Source organism: Balaenoptera musculus, chromosome X (assembly GCF_009873245.2).
Source record: "Balaenoptera musculus isolate JJ_BM4_2016_0621 chromosome X, mBalMus1.pri.v3, whole genome shotgun sequence".
Classification (NCBI taxonomy): domain Eukaryota; kingdom Metazoa; phylum Chordata; class Mammalia; order Artiodactyla; family Balaenopteridae; genus Balaenoptera; species Balaenoptera musculus.
In genome coordinates, this window is record NC_045806.1 from 41,858,664 (window position 1) to 41,879,012 (window position 20,349).

General features: G+C 44.9%; 1 protein-coding gene across 1 annotated transcript; it reads left to right on the plus strand.

Moving 5' to 3' along the window:
* Nucleotides 1-3,748: 3,748 nt before the first annotated feature.
* On the plus strand, nt 3,749-9,899 carry LOC118888279 (putative protein SSX9). Its single transcript, XM_036839269.1, has 5 exons — nt 3,749-3,814; nt 4,259-4,373; nt 6,623-6,672; nt 8,662-8,800; nt 9,799-9,899. Exons 1-5 carry the CDS (start codon nt 3,749-3,751, stop codon nt 9,897-9,899), a joined length of 471 nt encoding a protein of 156 aa, XP_036695164.1.
* Nucleotides 9,900-20,349: the final 10,450 nt, after the last annotated feature.

Genomic DNA, 20,349 nt, shown 5'->3' on the forward strand with positions numbered 1-20,349 from the left:
CCTTTGTCATAGATTAATTGACCATATGTGCGTGGGTTTATTTATGGGCTTTCTATTCTGTTCCATTGATCTATGTGTCTGTTTTTGTGCCAGTACCATACTGTTTTGATTACTTTAACTTTGTAGTATAGTCTGAAGATACCTCCAGCTACTAGTTTGGGAGTGTGATACCTCCAGCTTTGTTCTTCTTTCTCAAGAATGTTTTGGCTATTTGGGGTCTTTTGGGTTTCCATACAAAATTTTAAATTATTTGTTCTAAGGACTTCCCTGGTGGTCCAGTGGTTAAGATTCTGTGCTTTCACTGCAGGGGGTGTAGGCTCAATCTCTGGTCAGGGAACTGAGATCCTGCATGCTGTGTGGTGCAGCAAAAATAAATAAATAAATGATTAATTAATTAATTTGTTCGAGTTCTTTGAAAAATGCCATTGGTATTTTGACAGGAATTGCATCAAATCCGTAGATTGCCTTTGGTAGTATGGTCATTTTAACAATATTAATTCTTCCAATACAAGATTCTTTCCATCTGTTTGTGTAGTCTTCAGTTTCTTTCATCAGTGTCTTATAGTTTTCCAAGTACAAGTATTCTACCTGTTTAGTTAGATTTGTTCCTAGGTATTTTATCCTTTCTGATGCAAAGGTAAATGGTATTATTTCCTTAATTTCTCTTTCTTTCATTGTTTTTTTTTAATTTTTATTTATTTATTTATTTTTGGCTGTGTTGGGTCTTAGTTGCGGCACATGGGATTTTTCGTTGTGGTACGTGGGCTCTTTGTTGCGGCGCACATGCTTCTCCCTAGTTGTGGTGTGCAGGCTCCAGAGCATGTGCGCGCAGTAGTTGCAGTGTGCCAGCTCTCTAGTTGGGGCACATGGGCTCAGTAGTTGTGGCGCACGGGATTCTCTAGTTGTGGCATGCAGGCTCCAGGGCACACAGGCTCAGTAGTTGCAATGTGCGGGCTCTCTAGTTGTGAGCCCATGGGCTCTGTAGTTGTGGAGCGCAGGCTCCAGAGCATGTGGGCTCTGTAGTTGCAGCACAAGGCTCTCTTGTTGTGGCACGCAGGCTCAGTAGTTGTGGCACACGGGTTTAGTTGCCCTGCGGTATGTGGGATCTTAGTTCCCTGACCAGGGATCAAACCCACACCCCCTGCATTGGAAGGTGGACACTTAACCACAGGACCACCAGGGAAGTCCCCACTGATAGTTCATTGTTATTGTATAGAAATGCAACAAATTTCTGTATATTGATTTTGTGGCCTTCAACTTAATGAATTCATTGATGAGCTCTACTAGTTTGTTTGGTGGCATCTTTAGGATTTTCTATGTGTAGTATCATGTCATCTGCAAATAGTGACAGTTTTACTTATTTCTTTCTGATTTGGATTCCTTTTATTTCTTTTTCTTATGTTATTGCTGTGGCTAGGACTTCAAATACCGTGTTGAATAAAAGTAGCAAGAGTGGGCATCCTTGTCACATTCCTGATCTTAGAGGAAATGCTTTCAGCTTTTCACTGTTTTTTAAAATTTTTCTTGAGTATAGTTGATTTACAATGTTGTGTTACTTTCTGCTGTACATCGAAGTGTATGTGTATATACATATACATATATCAACTCTGTTTTTAGAGTGTTTTCCCATATAGATCATTACAGAGTATTGAGTAGAGTTCCCTGTGCTATACGGTAGGTCTTTATTAGTTATCTGTTTTACATAGAGTAGTGTGTTTATGTCAATCTCAGTCTCCCAATTTATCCCTCCCCACTTTCTCCCTGGTAACCATAAAATTGTTTTTTACATCTGTGACTATTTCTGTTTTGTATATAAATCCCTTTGTACCATTTTTTTAGATTCCACATATAAGCGGTATCATACAATATTTGTCCTTCTCTGTCTGACTTACTTCACTCAGTATGACAGTCTCTAGTTCCATCCATGTTGCTGCAAATGTCATATTTTGTTCTTTTTTATGGCTGAGTAATATTCCATTGTATATATGTACCACATCTTCTTTATCTATTCCTCTGTCGATGGACATTTAGGTTGCTTCCATGTCTTGGCTATTGTAAATAGTGCTGCTATGAACATCGGGGTGTATGTATCTTTTCGAACTATGGTTTTCTCCAGGTATATGCTCAGGAGTGGGATTGCTGGATCATATGGCAACTCTATATTTAGGTTTTTAAGGAGCCTCCATACTGTTCTCCATAGTAGCTGTACCAATTTACATTCCCACCAACATTCCCTTTTCTCCACACCCTCTCCAGCATTTATTGTTTGTAGATTTTTTGATGATGGCCATTCTGACCTGTGTGAGGTGATACCTCATTGTGGTTTTGATTTGCATTTCTCTAATAATTAATGATGTTGAGCATCTTTTCATGTGCTTTTTGGCCATCTGTATGTCTTCTTTGGAGAAATGTCTAGCTTTTCACTGTTGAGTATGATGTTAGCTATGGGCTTATTATATATGGCCTTTATTATGTTGAGGTATGTTCCCTCTATACCCACTTTGTGGAGAGTTTTTATAATAATTGGATGTTGAATTTTGTTAAAAGCTTTTTCTGCATCAATCTATTGAGATGATCTTATGATTTTTATTTTTCAATTTGTTAATGTGGTGTATCACATGGATTGATTTTCAGATATTGAACCATTCTTGCATCCCTGGGATAAATCCCACTTGGTTATGATGTATGATCCTTTTAATGTATTGTTGGATTCGGTTTGCTAATATTTTGTTGAGCATTTTTGCATCTATAGTAATCACTGATATTGGCCTCTAATTTTCTTTTTTTGTGATATCTTTCTCTAGTTTTGGTATCACGGTGATGCTGGCCTCATAGGATGAGTTCAGAAGTGTTCCTTCCTCTACAATTTTTTGGAATAGTTTGAGAAGGATAGATGTTAATTCTTCTCTAAATGTTTGGTGGAATTCATGTGTGAAGCCATCTGGCCCTGGACTTTTGTCTGTTGGGAGTTTTTAATTACTGATTCAATTTCATTACTGGTATTTGGTCTGTTCATATTTTCTATTTCTTCCTGGTTCCACCTTGGGAGATTGTACATTTCTAGGAATTTGTCTATTTCTTCTAGGTTGTCCATTTTATTGGTGTATAGTTTTTATAGTAATCTCTTATGATCCTTTGTATTTCTGTGGTGTTGGTTGTAACTTCTCCTTTTTCATTTCTGACTTTATTGATTTGGGCCTAGTAATAGCCTTTAAATTCACTCATATTAGTGATCTTCATTTCTTTTCAACAGAGCAAAACCCCACATCCCTCTTCCTGAAAACTGAAACCCTTCAGTCAGAGACACCATATGGTCTCTGGGACTTACCTCCCCTGCTTTGCCTCAAAGCATCCCCCCTCAATAAAACTATACATTCACTTCACTGCTTCCCCAACAAGGGTCTTCATATCTTTCCTTCAGGATAAGCCAAACTCCAGGAAAACGACTAACAACAGTAACCCCCCTCAAAGACTCAATGCTGCTTTGATCATGCCCACAGAAAACATGTCATCCCTAATCAGTCCTTCTCCCAAAGACCTCCAGCCCCCTATTCTCATCTTATTTCCCCACCCCCACGTCCTTACTCAGGGACAGATAAGCCAAGGATGGAGAAAAGTAGAACCTTAATTACAGGTGACTAACTGAGTGTGGCCTTCCCTCAGCACTTTCTCTCCCAACAGAACTTTTGGCCTTGTGGCTGGACAGATCCAGGATGTGTTCCTTCTAGATCAGACCAGTCCCAGCACCATGAACAGAGGCAGCTCCTTTGCAAAAAGCCCCAGGGAATATAGCCACAAATCAGAGAACACCAAGGTGGGGTGATCTGGAGGGGGCAGAGGAGTGGACCAGGGGACAGTGTAGGGTGGCTAGATTTCTGAGGAGGGGAGGTCAGAGGCACTGGGAACAAGGAGCAGCATGTCACGAGGACATCCAGAGATTCCCACCCTCACTCTGTCCTTGCCTAGCATCCCTGGGTACAAGATCAGTGACCTTTACTGGATTGGTTGACTCTCAGTCAATTCCAGAAGGTGAGAGGAGAGGATGCCACCAGCCTTAAGCACCTACTGCATGCCAGGTGAGAACCTAGGCAATGTTACCCATGTTCTGTCAGTTAGCCATGACATCAACCAGGAAGGATTATTATCTCCAGTTTACAGATCTAACTTGGAGGTCCTGCAGCCAAGGAAGAGTTCCTGGCTGAATGTCAGACATGTTTAGCTGAGTCATTGCTAGGATTTATTCTTCTTTCTTTTCTAGGCTTTCAAGGATATTTCCAAATACTTCCCTAAGAAAGAGTGGGCAGATCTGGGTTACTCAGAGAAAATCACCTATGTGTATATGAAGAGAAACTATTACATCATGACTGATCTAGGTAACAGGAAGTTCTGGGTCCAGACAAGGCTGGGAACAAATGACCATCCCTCTTTACATGCCATGGCTTCTTCTTAGGCTGTGGCAATTGTCCCACATTTGTCCTTTTGTGTGGGAAGAAATCCCAGGGAAGCTTGCAGGCATTCTGCTCTTTTACTGATATGTCCTGTGCAAGGCTGTGGACTGGGAGTGGCCACAGAGATACTCTGTCCTGGATCCTGTGCATTTCTCTCCCACTGGCCCTGGTTCAGAACCCCCCTCCCCCAGCTGATTAGCTTTACTGTTGGTGCTGTGTCCCAGCATTCTACCCTCCTCTCAGGTTGCCTGTTAAGAAACAAATATTTTGCATCATTCTAGGTCTCAAGGCTACCCTACCAACTTTCATGCGTCCTAAAAAAACGAGCCACAAAATCCAACGGGCATGATTCTAAAGGTCGGAACCCCGGGAATCAGCATAAGTGACAGGAAAGGGTCTCCTGAAGCCTGTCTACTTTGGGGTCTGGATGGGGAAAGATTCTCAGGAGTTTGTTCCCTCAAAAGCATCATGGTTGAGTGAAAAAAGTTGGATGCAGAAGGTTAAGCACAGTCAGAGGCCATTCATATAAAATCCTAAAACATGCAAAACAAGAATATATATATTGTAAGGATAGTAAGTACATGGTAAACGTATAAAAACCTGAATGAGAATAAAACCCATCAAATTCTGGAGTGAAGAACTGGAGAAGGAGGGAGGGCAAGGATCAGTGAGGGCCGCACAGATGGCTTCAGCTGTGACTTGTTCATAATGCCTTGTTATATTTTTAATAAAGAGCTCAGAGTGATCTGAAGTAGTTGTGAGGTAATGTTGAAATGCAGCTAGACTCCGTAGTAGATGCACACATTTCGAATATTATTCTCCATAATTTTCTGTATGCTTGAAACATTTCTTTTTTAAAGGAGCTAGTTCTTGCTAAATACCATTAATGAATCACAGGATGATTAAGAAAAATTTAAAGTGTAAATCTACCCCAAACTTCTAAAATAATAGAGCATAGGTATTGGATAACTATCTTAAGAGAGAAAGTGATTAACACATTATGTAATGACATATGGCTATTTCTCTGTGTTTTACCAAAACCAAATAGTTGTCTCACTCCTAATTGAACCTGATTCTATGTGTTGAGTTTGGGAGAGAGTTTGAGAGAGCAGTCCTCCACACATTGACCTTTCCTACTTGTCAGTGAGCAGAGGCAACGTAGGGTTAAAAAAGTGACAGATTCTAGATATCTTTGTGAATTTCAGCAGTGTATGTACTCACTTAAAAAGGGGATAGGATGCGTTCACTTGCTCTTTTGCTCTGACAGCACAGTTGTAAGAAGACAGGGTCAGAATTTTCAAAATGTCTCCAATAGACCTTTTTTTTTTTTTTTAATTTTATAGCTACTTTTATTTTTATTTATTTATTTATTTTTGGCTATGCTGTGTCTTCGGTTCGTGCGAGGGCTTTCTCTAGTTGCGGCAAGTGGGGGCCACTCTTCATCGCGGTGCGCGGGCCTTTCACTATCGCGGCCCCTCCCGTTGCGGGGCACAGGCTCCAGACGCGCAGGCTCAGTAGTTGTGGCTCACGGGCCCAGCCGCTCCGCGGCATGTGGGATCTTCCCAGACCAGGGCTCGAACCCGTGTCCCCTGCATTAGCAGGCAGATTCTCAACCACTGCGCCACCAGGGAAGCCCTCCAATAGACCTTTGACTCTCCGGCTAAACAGGGCAGATTCCACAAGCTCCCAAAATTACTGCGAGAGGACTGAAAACCCAGTGCTTGAGTATCTACAAAGTTTTTGACATTAAAGAGGTGTTCTTATACTGGAAACATTCCAGAACAGCTGGATTAAATCATCCATGGTTCATCATACACTTAACAGTTTCATTGAGGCATACTATAAAATTCACCATTTTAAGTATACAGTGATTTTTGGTTAAAGACCAGTCAATTTAATTCTTTGGGGAAACAAGTAAGAAATATGTAATGAATAGGATTAGGCAGTGATGGGGTTTAGTTCACTTTTTATAAACCATCAGAAGGAAAATTATGAATTGATGCTGCAAATAAATGCATAAACTGTTATAATTCAGAGGCTTGTCTCAAAGTAACTCCTTGACAGTGAGTGGACTCATAAACCTCTGCTGCAGAATACCGATACTACAGGAGTCTCTCTGCAGTTTGGGAATATTTACCAACAAAGAAAAATTCTGATTTGTCGCCTTCTTTTAGACGAACCTGCTCAGGAGGCTTCCAACATGCAAGAGAGAAAACACCTGAAGGTGAGTGCCTCCCAAATCCAGAGGACCAGAGACCGTTTATCTCTCCATGGATGTGAATATTGGTAAAAGTGGGAAAATATTGAAAATGGCCTGTGCTAACAAAAGATCAAGATGAAAAAAAATTAATTACATGGGACTGAGTGAACTGATGAGGATGATTATAATTTTTGTGACTTTCTGTTTGAATTATTAAAAAAAAAATCCCACAAGGACTCAGAGGCAAAGAATATACAAATCAGTTTTCACTGCAAAGTAAAGGAGCTGTTACAGTGGAGGATTACTGGACTGAATGTCAATATTATGACATAGTATGAGTGTGTTTCATGTTTGGTAATTGTAATCATTGTTGCTTTTGTTGTGGTCATCCACTTACAATGCTTGGTGTCAGTCTATTTATCTCTTGTAAAAATAAAATACAGTGTGTGTGTGTGTGTGTGTGAAAAAAAAAATGGCCTGGCCCTCACTGCCTCCCTTTCCTGATCTCTTTATCACAATGCCTGATGTAGTATTGAGAGCTTAATAGTAATTAACAACAATTGTGGTAGCTGATACTTCTTTTGTTTTCATAGTGATGCCAGATTTATTTTAGGCAATTCACATGGATTAATTTATTTAGTCCCTAAGAAAACCTCTATGACATTGCTACTATTATTATCCCCAAATAATAATGAGGATATTATTATTACTAAATAATAATAATAAACATGCGGATATTGTGGTACAGAGATGTTAAATAATTTGCTGGAGACCACAGTGGCAGTGGCAGTAGTCTAACCCAAAGCCCCAAACCATTTCCAAATTCGTGAATTTTTCATATGTTTCTGAAGCTCAGGCGTTTCCCCTAGGGCTAAACTCGCAGATGCTGCTGATGCTTCTGTTTAGATGCCCACTCTCACAACAGGAAGTACCAGCTCCCCTCTGCTCAGTCAAAGGGCCCCTTTCACATTGCTTGGGAATCGCCTGGACTGTTGGCCCCTCCCTTCTGTGAGCTCCTTCGGGGCCTTGTCTGCACCTGAGGCATCTCTGAAGCCTCAGTCCCAGCCCAGGGGGACCCTTAGAGGGTTCCTGAATAAGTTCTTCCACAATTGCAGATTAAACTCTAGTTTAGAGGGTAAAGGGATCTGGCGGGTGGGTTGCCAGTGTGGACACGGTTGAGGAGAGAACTCAAAGAAGGATCATAAAAGAAAGTATTCATTTTCATTATTACCACGTTTAAACAGCATTTGTAAGCTCAGAAAGTTCTTTCACTTAGCTTGTTTTACAGTCATTGTTCACTGATTCATAAATGAGGGAGCTGGTTACACTGTTATTGCTCACTGTTTCATAAACAAAGGAGCTGAATGAAGGTTAGCTTAAGGTTGTTGGTCAGTGACACACCCTGACACCAGTAGAATTGGTAGAGGAACCACCTCGCTTAATTCCACCTGAAATGTTCTTGCCAGGGTAGGACAGGATGTCACATCTGGCACCACCTTCTTGGCTGCCTACATGAATTTCCACGAACCACTCCTTTCTTCTCCCTTCCCTATATTCATCCCCCCACACCATTTGCCAGCAGTGTTTTGTCCCTTCTGTACATTGTTCCATTTACTCTCCCAGCAGCTGTCTACTAGCTTATATTCGATCCCTTATATTTTATAGAAGCCCCTCCTCACTTTCACAGACCTCGTGAATTGTTAGTGTGCTCTGCTTCCCCAAATCTTCCGTGTACCACACTCCTGCTCACATGGAGACTTCTCTTGGCGAGAGTGTCAGTCTGGAAAGAGTGTGAAGACAAGCGTTCTAGTCCTGGAAACACCCTTCATGTAGACCATTCCTTTTCCTTCTAACTTCCCAGGTTCCTCGTAGTTTAGGTACAGGTAATATAATGATCTCCCAGACTTGTTGAGAACTTTAATTAAGGTACTGCGCACAAAGACACTTTGTAAGCTCTAAAGCACTCGAGAAATGCCATTGATACTCTTTGTATGTGACCTTCACATTAAAAAGGTGATGCCCAAGAAACCCGAAAAGAAAAAAAATCCTTCGAAGTTAGTACCAGCAACATCAGGCTCAGAGCAGGCTCAGAAACAGCTGCGCTCCCCGGAAAAAGCAGATACCTCTGGTCAGCAGAGTAAGAAAACATCAGGTAAGAGGAAACTCTTTGGGAACAACTCCTCTGGCTTCCCTGGCCATGTTCAAGTGCATGGGCTAGGTGTGGGAGATGGATCCTGGACAGGCCTGGGGCCAGGCTGGGCTGAGGAGCTCACCCAGCTCCAGCTGAAACATTAGAACTGACTTCCAGGGAATTTCCTGGTGGTTCAGTGGTTAGGACTTGGCGCTTTCACTGCCGGGACCCAGGTTCGATCCCTGGTCGGGGAACTAAGATCCCACAAGCCGCATGGCACAGCCAAAAATTTAAAAAAAAACAAAACAAGACAAAAAAAAAACTGACTTCCAGCGTCACAGACTTGAGTTTCATCGATATGAAAGCTGTGTAACTTGGGGCAAGCCTTCCAAATTCTCTGAGCTCCAGTTCCTAGTCCATAAAACGGAAATAAAGAACCAGAGATCACAGGTTATTCAAAGGTGTTCAATTCAAGGGACTTCCCTGGCGGCCCAGTGGTTAAGACTCCGCGCTTCCACTGCAGGGGGCACGGTTTCCATCCCTGGTGGAGATCCTGCATGCCACGCACAGAGCAACCAAAAAAAGAAGTGTTCGATTCAGTCTACAAGCCCTGACGCCATGAAAGGTGCTCAGGTCATTATTCCGTCTGTGATAACCTGGGAACATATCTTACTTGGAGTTTTATCCCCACCTTCAGCTCAATGCCTGGCACACAATATGCCCTTAACAAATACATGCTGAATGAAAGAAGGTCGGAATAAATGTTCTGGTGAGTAAAGAGGTTGGGAATCTAAACCTGACAATGGAAGGAGCCAGAAGCTAAAACTCTAACTGGCGTTTGGTGTGTATTGGTGCGGGTTTAGTATCTCAGCCTCTCTGAGCCAGAAGGTGTGGAAAAAAGACTATGTAAAAGGCCTGTGGTCACTTGGGAGGGAGGAGGCATCTCCTTATCTGACAAAACAGGGCCCAACACTCCCTAACCCACCCAACCCCCATTTACCAACTCTTCTCCACCACAGGACCCAAGGGAAGGAAGATTAATGTCTGGACCCACAGACTGCGGGAAAGAAAGAACGTGGTGATCTATGAAGAGATCAGTGACCCCAAGGAAGACGACTAACTCTGTAAGTGACCTTTCAGTCCATCCCCACATCCCTGCAAAATGCACTGTTCTCTTATGGTACTTGTATCCCATCTTGTTGCTTGTTCCCAAATCATTCCTTTCTCCCTGTCCCTTGGGGTGCAGCTCTGAGGCTAAATGAGGAGGTTTCCCTTGCTTTTTCTACTCCCTGCTCTGTATATCCAGAGATCTTCCCTCCCCAGGATGCTGTGGGCTCCCAAACCTCAGGTCAGCTACTGGCGTGTAGGCCACACCTTCCTCTAGCCTAGAAACTCATAGGACAGATGAGGGAGTCGCTGTAGCCTGCGCAGATGTTTGGTCTTTAGGAGCAGCGGGAGAAGCGCATAGACCACAAGGCAAGGTGGAATTGGCGTGCACAAGGCTATGTAGGTCAGAGTTAAGTAGTGATTTTTCAGTCAATGGGAGCTCACCGCCACTTACTTGTCTTCCCTTTCCGTGCCTCAGCCTCGGGGATGTGACAAGTGCCCATGATAAGAAGCAGAACCTGGTGGCCTTTCATGAACATGGGCATGGCTGTGAACTCCTAGCCATCAGCTGTATAGCAAGTGAAAGAAAGAGTTCACAACAGTGAAAAGTTAAACATGATTTTTCTTACTATGTGCCAAACGTTGCTAGATGTTAGAGTTGCGTTGATGAGCAAGACATATACCTAATGTGTATTTCTCTCTGTGTACCCATGCATCTACCTTAAAAAAACAAGTATTGTCAAGTATTCTTTGTACAAAACGACACTAACCTCCCTCTCTCCAGATGCAACTACTGAGAGCAGTTCTGAGTGTTTGATTCCAGATGTTTTTCTCTGCATTTACACACAAACACACACACACACACACACACACACACACACAGGGTACCACTATGAGCATCTCTGACCTGCTTTTCCCCACTAGCAGCGTGTCCTGGACAAGTCTGTCTCACTCTGTTTCCTGTTCACTATGTGCTCCATGCTACAAACCTCCATTATTCATTTACCCTGCATCAATCACTGACAATTAATAAACATTTACAAGTTTTTCCCAGTTGTTTGCTCCTCCCGTTCTTGTGCACACAACCCTGTGCACCTGTGTGAGTGTTTCTTTAGGACACGTTCTTAGAAGTGGAATTGCTGTGTCAAAGGGTTCATTCATCCAACACCTAATGGGTTTGTACTGTGTACTAAGGGCCATCCTAGGTGCTGGAGAGATGTCTGGGAACAAGATAAACAACTGTCCCTGCCCATGTGGAGGTGACAGTCTAGTGGGGGATGTTGCTAGTTTTTATTCTGATGGATGCTATACACCCCAGTCCTGGGGCAGGATTCTGCAGGTGGTTGGACACCTTGGCCTTTGCTCTTTCTAAGATCTTCAGGGTCATGGGGCTGGGACGATCCATTTGGGAGTATGTGGGAGGAGACAGAGATGAAACTGTCAACTGGGGAACATGGAGGAATAGGGAAGGAGAGGTCCATTGTGAGGACCATGGTGGACAGGAATGGAAGAGTCCACTTAGTCATGATTCAGGGGAGCAACAGATGGAAAAGTCCACTGGACAAAGGCATGAAATTGCCCATCTCACAACCAAGGGCTTGGGAGCTGGGATAGGGGTCAAGTGCTGAGAATGGGATAGTCCTGTCCCAAACGAACCGTTGCAGGCCACAGAGCTGGAACAGTCGGCTCTGGGGAAGGGAAGAGAGGAGTCTATTTTAGAACAAACCATTGTGTGTGTTGGGGGACATTAAGGCTACCAACGGAGATCCAAGGTGACTTACATGGGACATCAAACACCAGCCCCAGATGGAGGCAGTGTTGCACCATTTTGACCATCCACTGCCCATCACCTCAGCCTCCTGGCTCTCATCCAGCCTTGGAAGGTCTCCACTCTCCTGCTGAGGCCTCCATCTCCCCTACCTCCGCCTTCATCCCACCACTGGACCCATCCCCTCACCCCAACAGATTTGAATCAAAGGCGGGAGGAACCGTAAGCCAGCAGATAAGGGGCTCCTGGAGAAGGGCAAGGATCAAGCCTCTCCTTGGACTCTGGTCACTGTGACTCAGGTTGGAGCCATGGTTGCTGGACCAGAATTGGGTCTACCCCCTCCCACAAACACTCTATGATAGCTGCAGGGTCGCAGGTTGCTGTCCACACAGCAGCCCTGGGGCCGGGCCTGGGTCTGGGTCTCCTAAAGACCTCAGGGATGGGGGACCCTGCCCGAGAGGACCTTGCTCTGGGAGACTGAGAAGATCCTCAGAGAATCACCACTCTGTGGAGCTCTAGACCTGGGAGTTGGCATCGACTGTGACAGACAGGTGGGAAAGGAGGCGTGGCCAGGGGTATGGACGGATGTGGACACCCGCATAAACCCTCCCTGACCACCATGTTCTGAGGCACAGCCTTCCTCACAGGGGTGACCCTCCCCGCAGAGCCAGCTCCTGGGGGCTGCATGGTGAGGGCATCCCAGTTTACCTGAGTCCCCACCTACTCCTCCAAGAATAATAATGTCTTGCCACTCAGGATCATACCTTTGCATGAGATGGGTCCCAGGCCCAGGAGTCTGCATCCCAGGCCAGGAACAACATCTGCAGGAATGAGGGAGGTGTGGTCCACTGGGGTCTCCCCCTCTCAGCCCACCTTCCATAATAACCATAGAAAGTACAATTAATAATCATCTTATGTTTGCAAAGTGCCTGGGCTGATGCTAAGCATCTCGTATGGATTCTCCTGTTTATCTCCACAACCAACCTCTGAGCACAGACACTATCATCATTATGATACTATAGATGTTACATATAGCTAGAGAGAGAGATTGTAATGAGAGATGGAGACACAGACAGACGTCCAGCTTCTTGCCAGAGTTCCTACAGCTGGCATGTGCAGGAAGAGCTGAGTTTGGAACTCACCGTGACTTCAGAGACACTAAGGAAGATAGGTATGTATTTGGGGGGTGGAGAGGCTTGAATGAGCTCTGAGTTCTGCCCCAAATCTCAGGGTGAAGAATGTGGAGTCATTTTTCCAAGACAAGGAACCCTAGAGGTGGAGCGTGTCCAGAGGGAGAGGCAGGTTTGGTGGTAGTGAGGGCAGGGGAGGACAGAGATACACAGGGTGGGTGGAAGAGGGGCTGGCAGAGAGGCAAGGGAGACCCAGGGCCAAGTGTGGGTTATCACAGCCTTCGGCGGGAGAGGGTGCCAGGAAGGAGGGCATGAGGGGTCAGCTGGCTGGGGTCAGAGGTTCCCCAGAACTGTGAGGACACCCTGCCTGGTGCTGCAGGGAGAGGTGGGTGCTGCCCAGGTCAGTGAGGTCACTCTACCTGTGCCTCAGAGGAAACAAATTCTATTTTACCCCAGTACTGTTCTTCTTTACTCAAATTTAATATTCTGCTAATAGACATTGCATACCTTATTCTCTGTGCAAATACGGAAGAGGACATCCAAAAGAGATACAGAAGGATTTGATTTTTCTTTCTCCCAAGGAAGATGGGATCCACGAGCTGGATTCCTCAGCACAGGAGACGGGTACAGGGAAGGATGGCTTGAAAACACTCTGGGGTCATGACAGGGAGCATTTTCCCTTAGGTTCCCTAGGTAGATACAGCTCCTTCCTTCCTCCCTTCCTTCCTCCCTCCCTTCCTTCCTCCCTCCCCTTTTCCCTTCCTCTCCTCCTCCCCCCCCTCCTCCTCCCCCTCCTCCTCCCCCTCCTCCTCCTCCTCCTCCATGTGACAGATCCAAATTTTGAGATGCAGGGAGACTATGGTTTTGCCCAACCCTAGAAGTCAGCCTGTATGTGGCCCCCAAGTACACCCCCAATCAGCCTCCTCCCCACATCAAGCCTGGGGCCCAGTGTGGACACACGTGCTCTTATGATGAGGGTCCAAAATGACTTTTTTATTAAATTTCCAGTCTCTGTTTTGTTTCTCTTTCAGTAATTTTTAAAACTGGTTCTAAAGCAAAATCCTGGGAATTCCCTGACGGTCCAGTGGTTAGGACTCTGCGCTTTCACTGCTGAGGGCCCAGGTTCAATCCCTGGTTGGGGAACTAAGATCCCACAAGCCGCACAGCGCAGCCAAACAAAAAATCCTATTCATAGTAGAGAACTGGGAAAATGCAAGGACATGTGAGAGAGAACAGTACATCCATCACAAGAAAACAGTTCTGAGCTTTATTCACCAAGACCCACAGTAAAGAACACATTTTACAAGTGACTCTAAAACAAATGCTTCACAGAACAATACTGACCCTTAATATGTGATACTCTCCAATATTTTCTATTCTGTTTTATGATGTGCTATGTTATTTCATTCTAATTCATTTAAAATGTGCAATTCTGGGCTTCCTTGGTGGCGCAGTGGTTAAGAATCCGCCTGCCAATGCAGGGGACACGGGTTCGAGCCCTGGTCCGGGAAGATCCCACATGCCTCGGAGCAACTAAGCCCGTGCACCACAACTACTGAGCCTGCGCTCTAGAGCCCGCAAGCCAAACTACTGAGCCTGCGCACCACAACTACTGAAGCCTGTGCAACTAGAGCCCGTGCTCTGCAACAAGAGAAGCCACCACAATGAGAAGCCCGCGCACCACAATGAAGAGTAGCCCCTGCTCGCCGCAACTAGAGAAAGCCTGTGCACAGCAACGAAGACCCAACACAGCCAAAAATAAATAAATAAATAAGTAAATAAAATGTGCAATTCTATTCAGGATCCATAAAATATTTTCTTGACCATGAGTCACAACCTTTGGAAAGTCTTTCTCCAGGGTCCCAGTGTGTGTCCACCAGGTGACTTGCTGCTCCGGGTCCTGCAGGGAAGGTTCAAGGAAGCCTCATGATGTCCCTCTAATCCAGGGTCCCCTGAAAGGTGCTGACCTGGAGGCTTCCTGCTCCCCTGGCACAGGCCTGACCGGGGGAGGGGTGTATGGAGGGGTAGGCCATCCCAGATGTCTGGGAAAAACACTCCTATGTCTCTTTTTTACTCTCACAGTACTACCACACCCACAACACTTCTGGGACGTGTGGGGGTTTTCCCCATACCAAAGCAATTCTCTGTGTCATCAGCTGGGTGTCCTACAATTCAATTCAATCCTGACACTAATGGGAGTTAGCACAGACCCAACAGGTTAAGAGCTCAGTCCCACAAGACTGCCCCTTCCAGCTCAGATGCCAACTGATAGTCCCAGGTTGTCACCTGTACTTCTGACCAACCAGCTACACATCAGAGGTTCCCATGACCCCCTTCTCGAATTCAGTCATTTGCTAGAATAGCTCACAGAACTCAGGGAAACACTTACTTACATTTACTGGTTTATTATATAATAAAGGACATGATAAAGGATACAGATGAACAGCCAGGTGAAGAAATACCTGGGGCGAGGTCCGGAAGGGTTCGGGGCACAACAGCTTCTGTCCCTGTGGCATTGGGGTGCCCAGTCTCCCAGCATGGATGTGTTCACCCACCTGGAAGCTTCCGGAACTCCATGCTATTGGGATTTTATGGAGGCTTCCTCACATAGGCATGATCAATTATTAACTCCATTTCCAGCCCTTTCCCTCCTCTGGAGGATGGGGGCCTGGGGCTGAAAATTCCAAGCTTGAAATCATAGCTTGGTCTTTCTGGTGACCAGGAGCCCACCCAGAGTCGCCTCATGAGGACAAAAGGTGCTGCTAGTGCTCTTATCACATAGGAAATTATGTGGGTTTTAGGGGCTCTGTGCCAGGAATCAGGGGCAGAGACCAATATATATTTTTTCTGTTATTTCAAAGCAGGCATCATCCTTTTGGTGGGGAGGGATACCAGCTCAGAGTAGATTGGGTTATAAAGAAATGACAGGGCTTCCCTGTTGGCGCAATGGTTGAGAATCTGCCTGCCAATGCAGGGGACACGGGTTCGAGCCCTGGTCCGGGAAGATCCCACATGCCGCGGAGCAACTGGGCCCGTGAGCCACAATTTCTGAGCCTGCGCATCTGGAGCCTGTGCTCCGCAACAAGAGAGGCCGCGATAGTGAGAGGCCCACGCACCGCGATGAAGAGTGGCCCCCGCTTGCCCCAACTGGAGAAAGCCCTCGCACAGAAACGAAGACCCAACACAACCAAAAATAAATAAATAAATAAAACTTTAAAAAAAGAAAAAAAAAGAAATGACAGACAATCAGAGTTTATTTCTCACTCATGCTGCCTGCCCACCGCAGATAGACTGGGGCTCTTCTCCACATTATCAACACCCTCATGCTAGGTCCCAGGGACACAGAGAAGCCACGTGGGTGGCCCGGCAGAGACAAGAGAGTGGCTAAGCATGAACTGTCTCATCAAATGGTCAAGTCTGACCCTCGAAGGGGTGAGAGAGTGCGGTCCTCTGGGAGCAGAGAGAGCTAGGATATTTGTGAACATTCTAAAGTCAGCCACAAGGTGGGTGTGACATATAAAAGAGTGTGGTGTGGGAGAACTGCCTAACCCAGTGGTTCTCAATGGGGGAGAGCCGGTGTGGATCTTGTCCCCTAGGGGACATTCGACAACGTCTGGAAACAGTTTTGGTTGTCATAACTTGATGGGGGGAAGGTTACTGGCATCTAGTGGGTAGAGGTCAAGGATGCTGCTAAACATCTTACAACGCAGAGGACAGTGTCGTCCCCCACCCCAAGAAAAATTATCCAGCCCCAAATGTCAATGGTGCCAAGGTTGAAACCCCTGGCTAAAGGAATGCTATTTAAATGGAAAGATTTCAGGCATTAGACAGAGGCGATCTCTCAGCGAGGGTAGGCAAGAACGAGAATGGTACAGTTTTTCTCAGTCAGTCAATTTATCACAAGGCACTTATTAGGCCTTGACTGTGTACAGAACTCTGTGGGAAAGGCTGACAAGGTAAGAGACGGGTTCCTGTCGTCATCCTAAGGGAGAAAGTTGATGGTGAATGTGTCCTCTTGTTCCCACTGCTCTGAGGGCCATCTCAGCTTAATGTCAAGGGTGTCTGCTTATGGATCTGTTTCTCAGCTCTCTTTTCTGTCCCGCAGTCAATCTATTGATCCCTGTGCCAGCACCGCCCTATGTCAGGGACCGTAGCCCCACAATATTACTGGCTGTTCAGAAGGCAAGTCCTTCCTCTTTGTCCTTCTTTAGGTCCTTTGCACATACAGGTACATTTTAGAATCTGCCGGTCAAGTTCCAGGATTGAAAAAAAGGGTCCCTGTTGGGATTCTGACTGGAATTTCATTGAATTTGTCGATCAACTTGGGGGTTAATGACATCTTTATGCTGTTGAGTCTTCCCACCTAAGAACCTGGGTTTTGTCTCCATTTTTAAGAACTTTCTTAAGTCTTCCATAAAGTTTTATAATTTATTGCATCCACAGTTCGCACATTTTTGGTTAGATTTATTTTCTGTTATTGTCTCTATTCAGAGAAGTGGCCAGACCCCACTCTCCAGTTCACAACTGAAGGAACTGTAAAAGAGGACAGATTTATTCTTCCATTAGAGACAGAGGGCTTGGGGTGTGCTGCTGGGGGCAGATGCCATTTGCACTGAAAGTCAGCCGACCAACCACACTGTAGAAGAAATTCTATGGGAACCACAGTAATCATATTTCTACTTTCAATGCAACACTAGACTTTAGAAATCTGGAAGGTACTGGGTGGGGGACAGAGGCAGAAAGGAGACTGAGAGACAATGAGAAAACTACACTGGCTTCATAATATTACTTTGGATTTAGTCCAGTTCACTTTATTTTGTTGACTTAATAAATTAAGATTTATTCTCCCTTAGGGAGACACATGGTCTTGTAGGAACACAGTTTTTGAGCCCATGACATAGGCCAATGATGCTTTGGACAACATTTTATGTGTTTTACAGTTTTATCTGAATATTATGTTCATAAAATGCATGGATCAAGGTATCACCCGTTCAGACTCTTCATAAGTGGGTAGGACATCTGAGTATCCTGTTGGCTTTGGGGTGATTAGCCATGGAACAAACAGGCTGGAAGCGGTCCCCTCTCTACAAATGTGTTTCTCTCTTTCATTATTACTGTGGAGGCTGAAGGTACCTCAGGCTCTAATTTGCTTCTTTCTCAGCATTCCCCACACCTATCCTCGGGGCCCTTCCCAGGTAGCAGGTAGGGATTTCACTGTCATTAGAAGTCATTAAAGTGCCGTCCACCCCGCGTAAGGGTGTCGAGGACCCAACTAGCCCTGTAGTTCTGGGGGTAGTTCTTGCTCTTTCTATCCGTTTACCCTCCACCTACAGTTTCTCTGGATATACTCTTAACCTTCTTAGTTATTTCTGCCCGCTCCTTTTGGCTTCTGGTTCTCTTCACCCTTGTAAATCTTATCTGAACTGCTTTCTCTTTTTAGGAATTCTTCACAATTTCTGGTTCCTGGATGGCACCTTTCTTCTTTTCCAGTACTTTAAGAAATTTTTCCATCATTTCAGTGGAGCAGTGGGGAGGTAGACAAGTTTGCTTGAACAGCCATCTTCAGATAGTCTTTAAGGGTGTTTTTTAAAGTTCCTAGAGCAAAAGTGGGTTTCGTTTTATTACATTGTGTTCAGAGAATGTCCCTTGTATTCTTCTACATTTTGCCAGGAGTGGTGCTGGTGGTGGTGGAATTTATCAAGATTGTATTTATGGCCTATTATGGGTATTATACAGAAGGTTGGGCAGATTTTTCACTTTCTTTAATAAGCAATTCTTGGAGTTTCATCTTAGAGACGAAAGTGATTGATACCAGCCAATCTGTGAGGTGTGGGAGGGGAGTCTACAAATGAACCTTTAAATTAACTTAACCTGATTATTCTAAGGCCCACTCCTGCTGTTTCTCCCTTTTGATTCTAAGTTTGGAGTTTTTCAGAGGCTTGGTTACAAAGCACAGCTCTTGCCTCTGGTGATTTGAGTTGCGATATCATCTCCTCAGATTTCTCTACAAGTCTGATCCCACCTTCTTTCTATCTCCCAGGAGTGCCTCAGTATTTCTGGTGCCCACAAGCACCGTTTCCTGTTTTCCTGGACTGTTAAGAATTTATCCTTAAAAACACTTTTCCTCCCAAATCAATGGGATGTTGGATGGGATGTGAGGTGGGCATATGAGCTGTGTCTGTCACCTTGCTCCAATTGTCTCTTTTTAGGTGTGTTGTGTCACTATATGAATGTAATTTTTCTCCATTTTATTTTCTAAATGGTTATTATTATTATTATTATTATTATTATTATTATTATTACCTATAACAAGAAACATTTGATTTGCTCAGGATCCTGTGGGTCAGCTATTTGGGCTGGGCCAGGTGGTTTTTCTGCTGGTCTTGCCTGGGATCACTGATATAACTACAGTCAGCTGGCAGGTGGGTTGAGGCCTCAGCTAGGATGAGTCCTTGCTTCTTGTGGTCTTATCCTCCAACAGGCCAGCCTGGGCTTCTTCACGTAGCAGGCTTAGGTCCTCTGAGACCTGCTGCTTCCCCAGGCTCTGCTCTGCAGGTTCCCTTGCACCAAGTTTGGTGCAGGACTCAATCTGTTTTATTCTCCAAATAAAATTCATTTCACAAGGCAATGGTTACAGAAGGATACTTTATTGAAGATTTCATAGGGAAGACTGGTAGAAGTGAAGGAAGTATATATTTTACAAAGCTAAGCAGTTCACTGCAAAAATCACCTGAACTTCCTTTTTGTCCAAAAATATCACCCTTAGTTATTCTACAACTGGGTTCTTCTATTGCTTTCTTCTATCCCCAATCCTCAAAACGTCCATTTTCTTATTGGGACAATTTTACTCTCTCCAGACCTGGGTCCTCCACACTCAACACTTAACACTGTCTTAAATGCTCTTGTTTTAGCTCAGGTTCCCAAGGAAACAGCCTTTGGGCCATATAGGACATCTCCAGACAGACTATACATAGAAACCCTGCTTGGAACAGTGCGTGAGAGAGAGGAAGAAAGGAGAATTTAACTGCCTGGCTCACTCCCAGTTTCTTTTCTTATAGATCAAAATGTACCCCATAGCCATTAACTCCCCCACACTTGCATCATCTGGCCACTTGGGCAGCTGTTTGGGAAGCCAGATCTCACACTTTGAGGTGTAGTGTTTCATACAATCCAAAAGTGGTGGGAGGAGCCAAAAGTGGTGGGAGGGGCCAGAAAGTCCAGGCGTGCTGCTCATTTGCTTGGCTTTGCAATGGCATTTAAGGGTGAGAGCTAAATACTCCCAGGCAAGTCCTAAATTCACCTGGCAGTTGGAGTAAGCCATCTGTGCTAGCTAATTGCCTGTATCCGAAGGAAAGATTAAAACTCCTGTCTCTAAGACTAGCAGGTGCTTACAGCCTGGAGCCAGGCGCCTAGGCTAAACTCTCAGGTGACAGGGAGCCAGGGCGCTTATCTCCCTCAACATCCACATTTCAAAGAGATGGCTCCAAGGCTTTTAAGAAAAACATTCCTGGCTTATGGGCTGGCAAGAGGCTTATTTAGCTTTTAAAAATATGTACATACATATC

Bases quoted from the DNA above. Each gene is read 5' to 3' on its own strand.
- LOC118888279 (XM_036839269.1), top strand. From the start codon at position 3,749: ATGAACAGAGGCAGCTCCTTTGCAAAAAGCCCCAGGGAATATAGCCAC. The intron at 3,815-4,258 runs GTGGGGTGATCT...TTTCTTTTCTAG, and splicing joins ACAAATCAGAGAACACCAAG to GCTTTCAAGGATATTTCCAA. The intron at 8,801-9,798 runs GTAAGAGGAAAC...TCTCCACCACAG, and splicing joins GCAGAGTAAGAAAACATCAG to GACCCAAGGGAAGGAAGATT.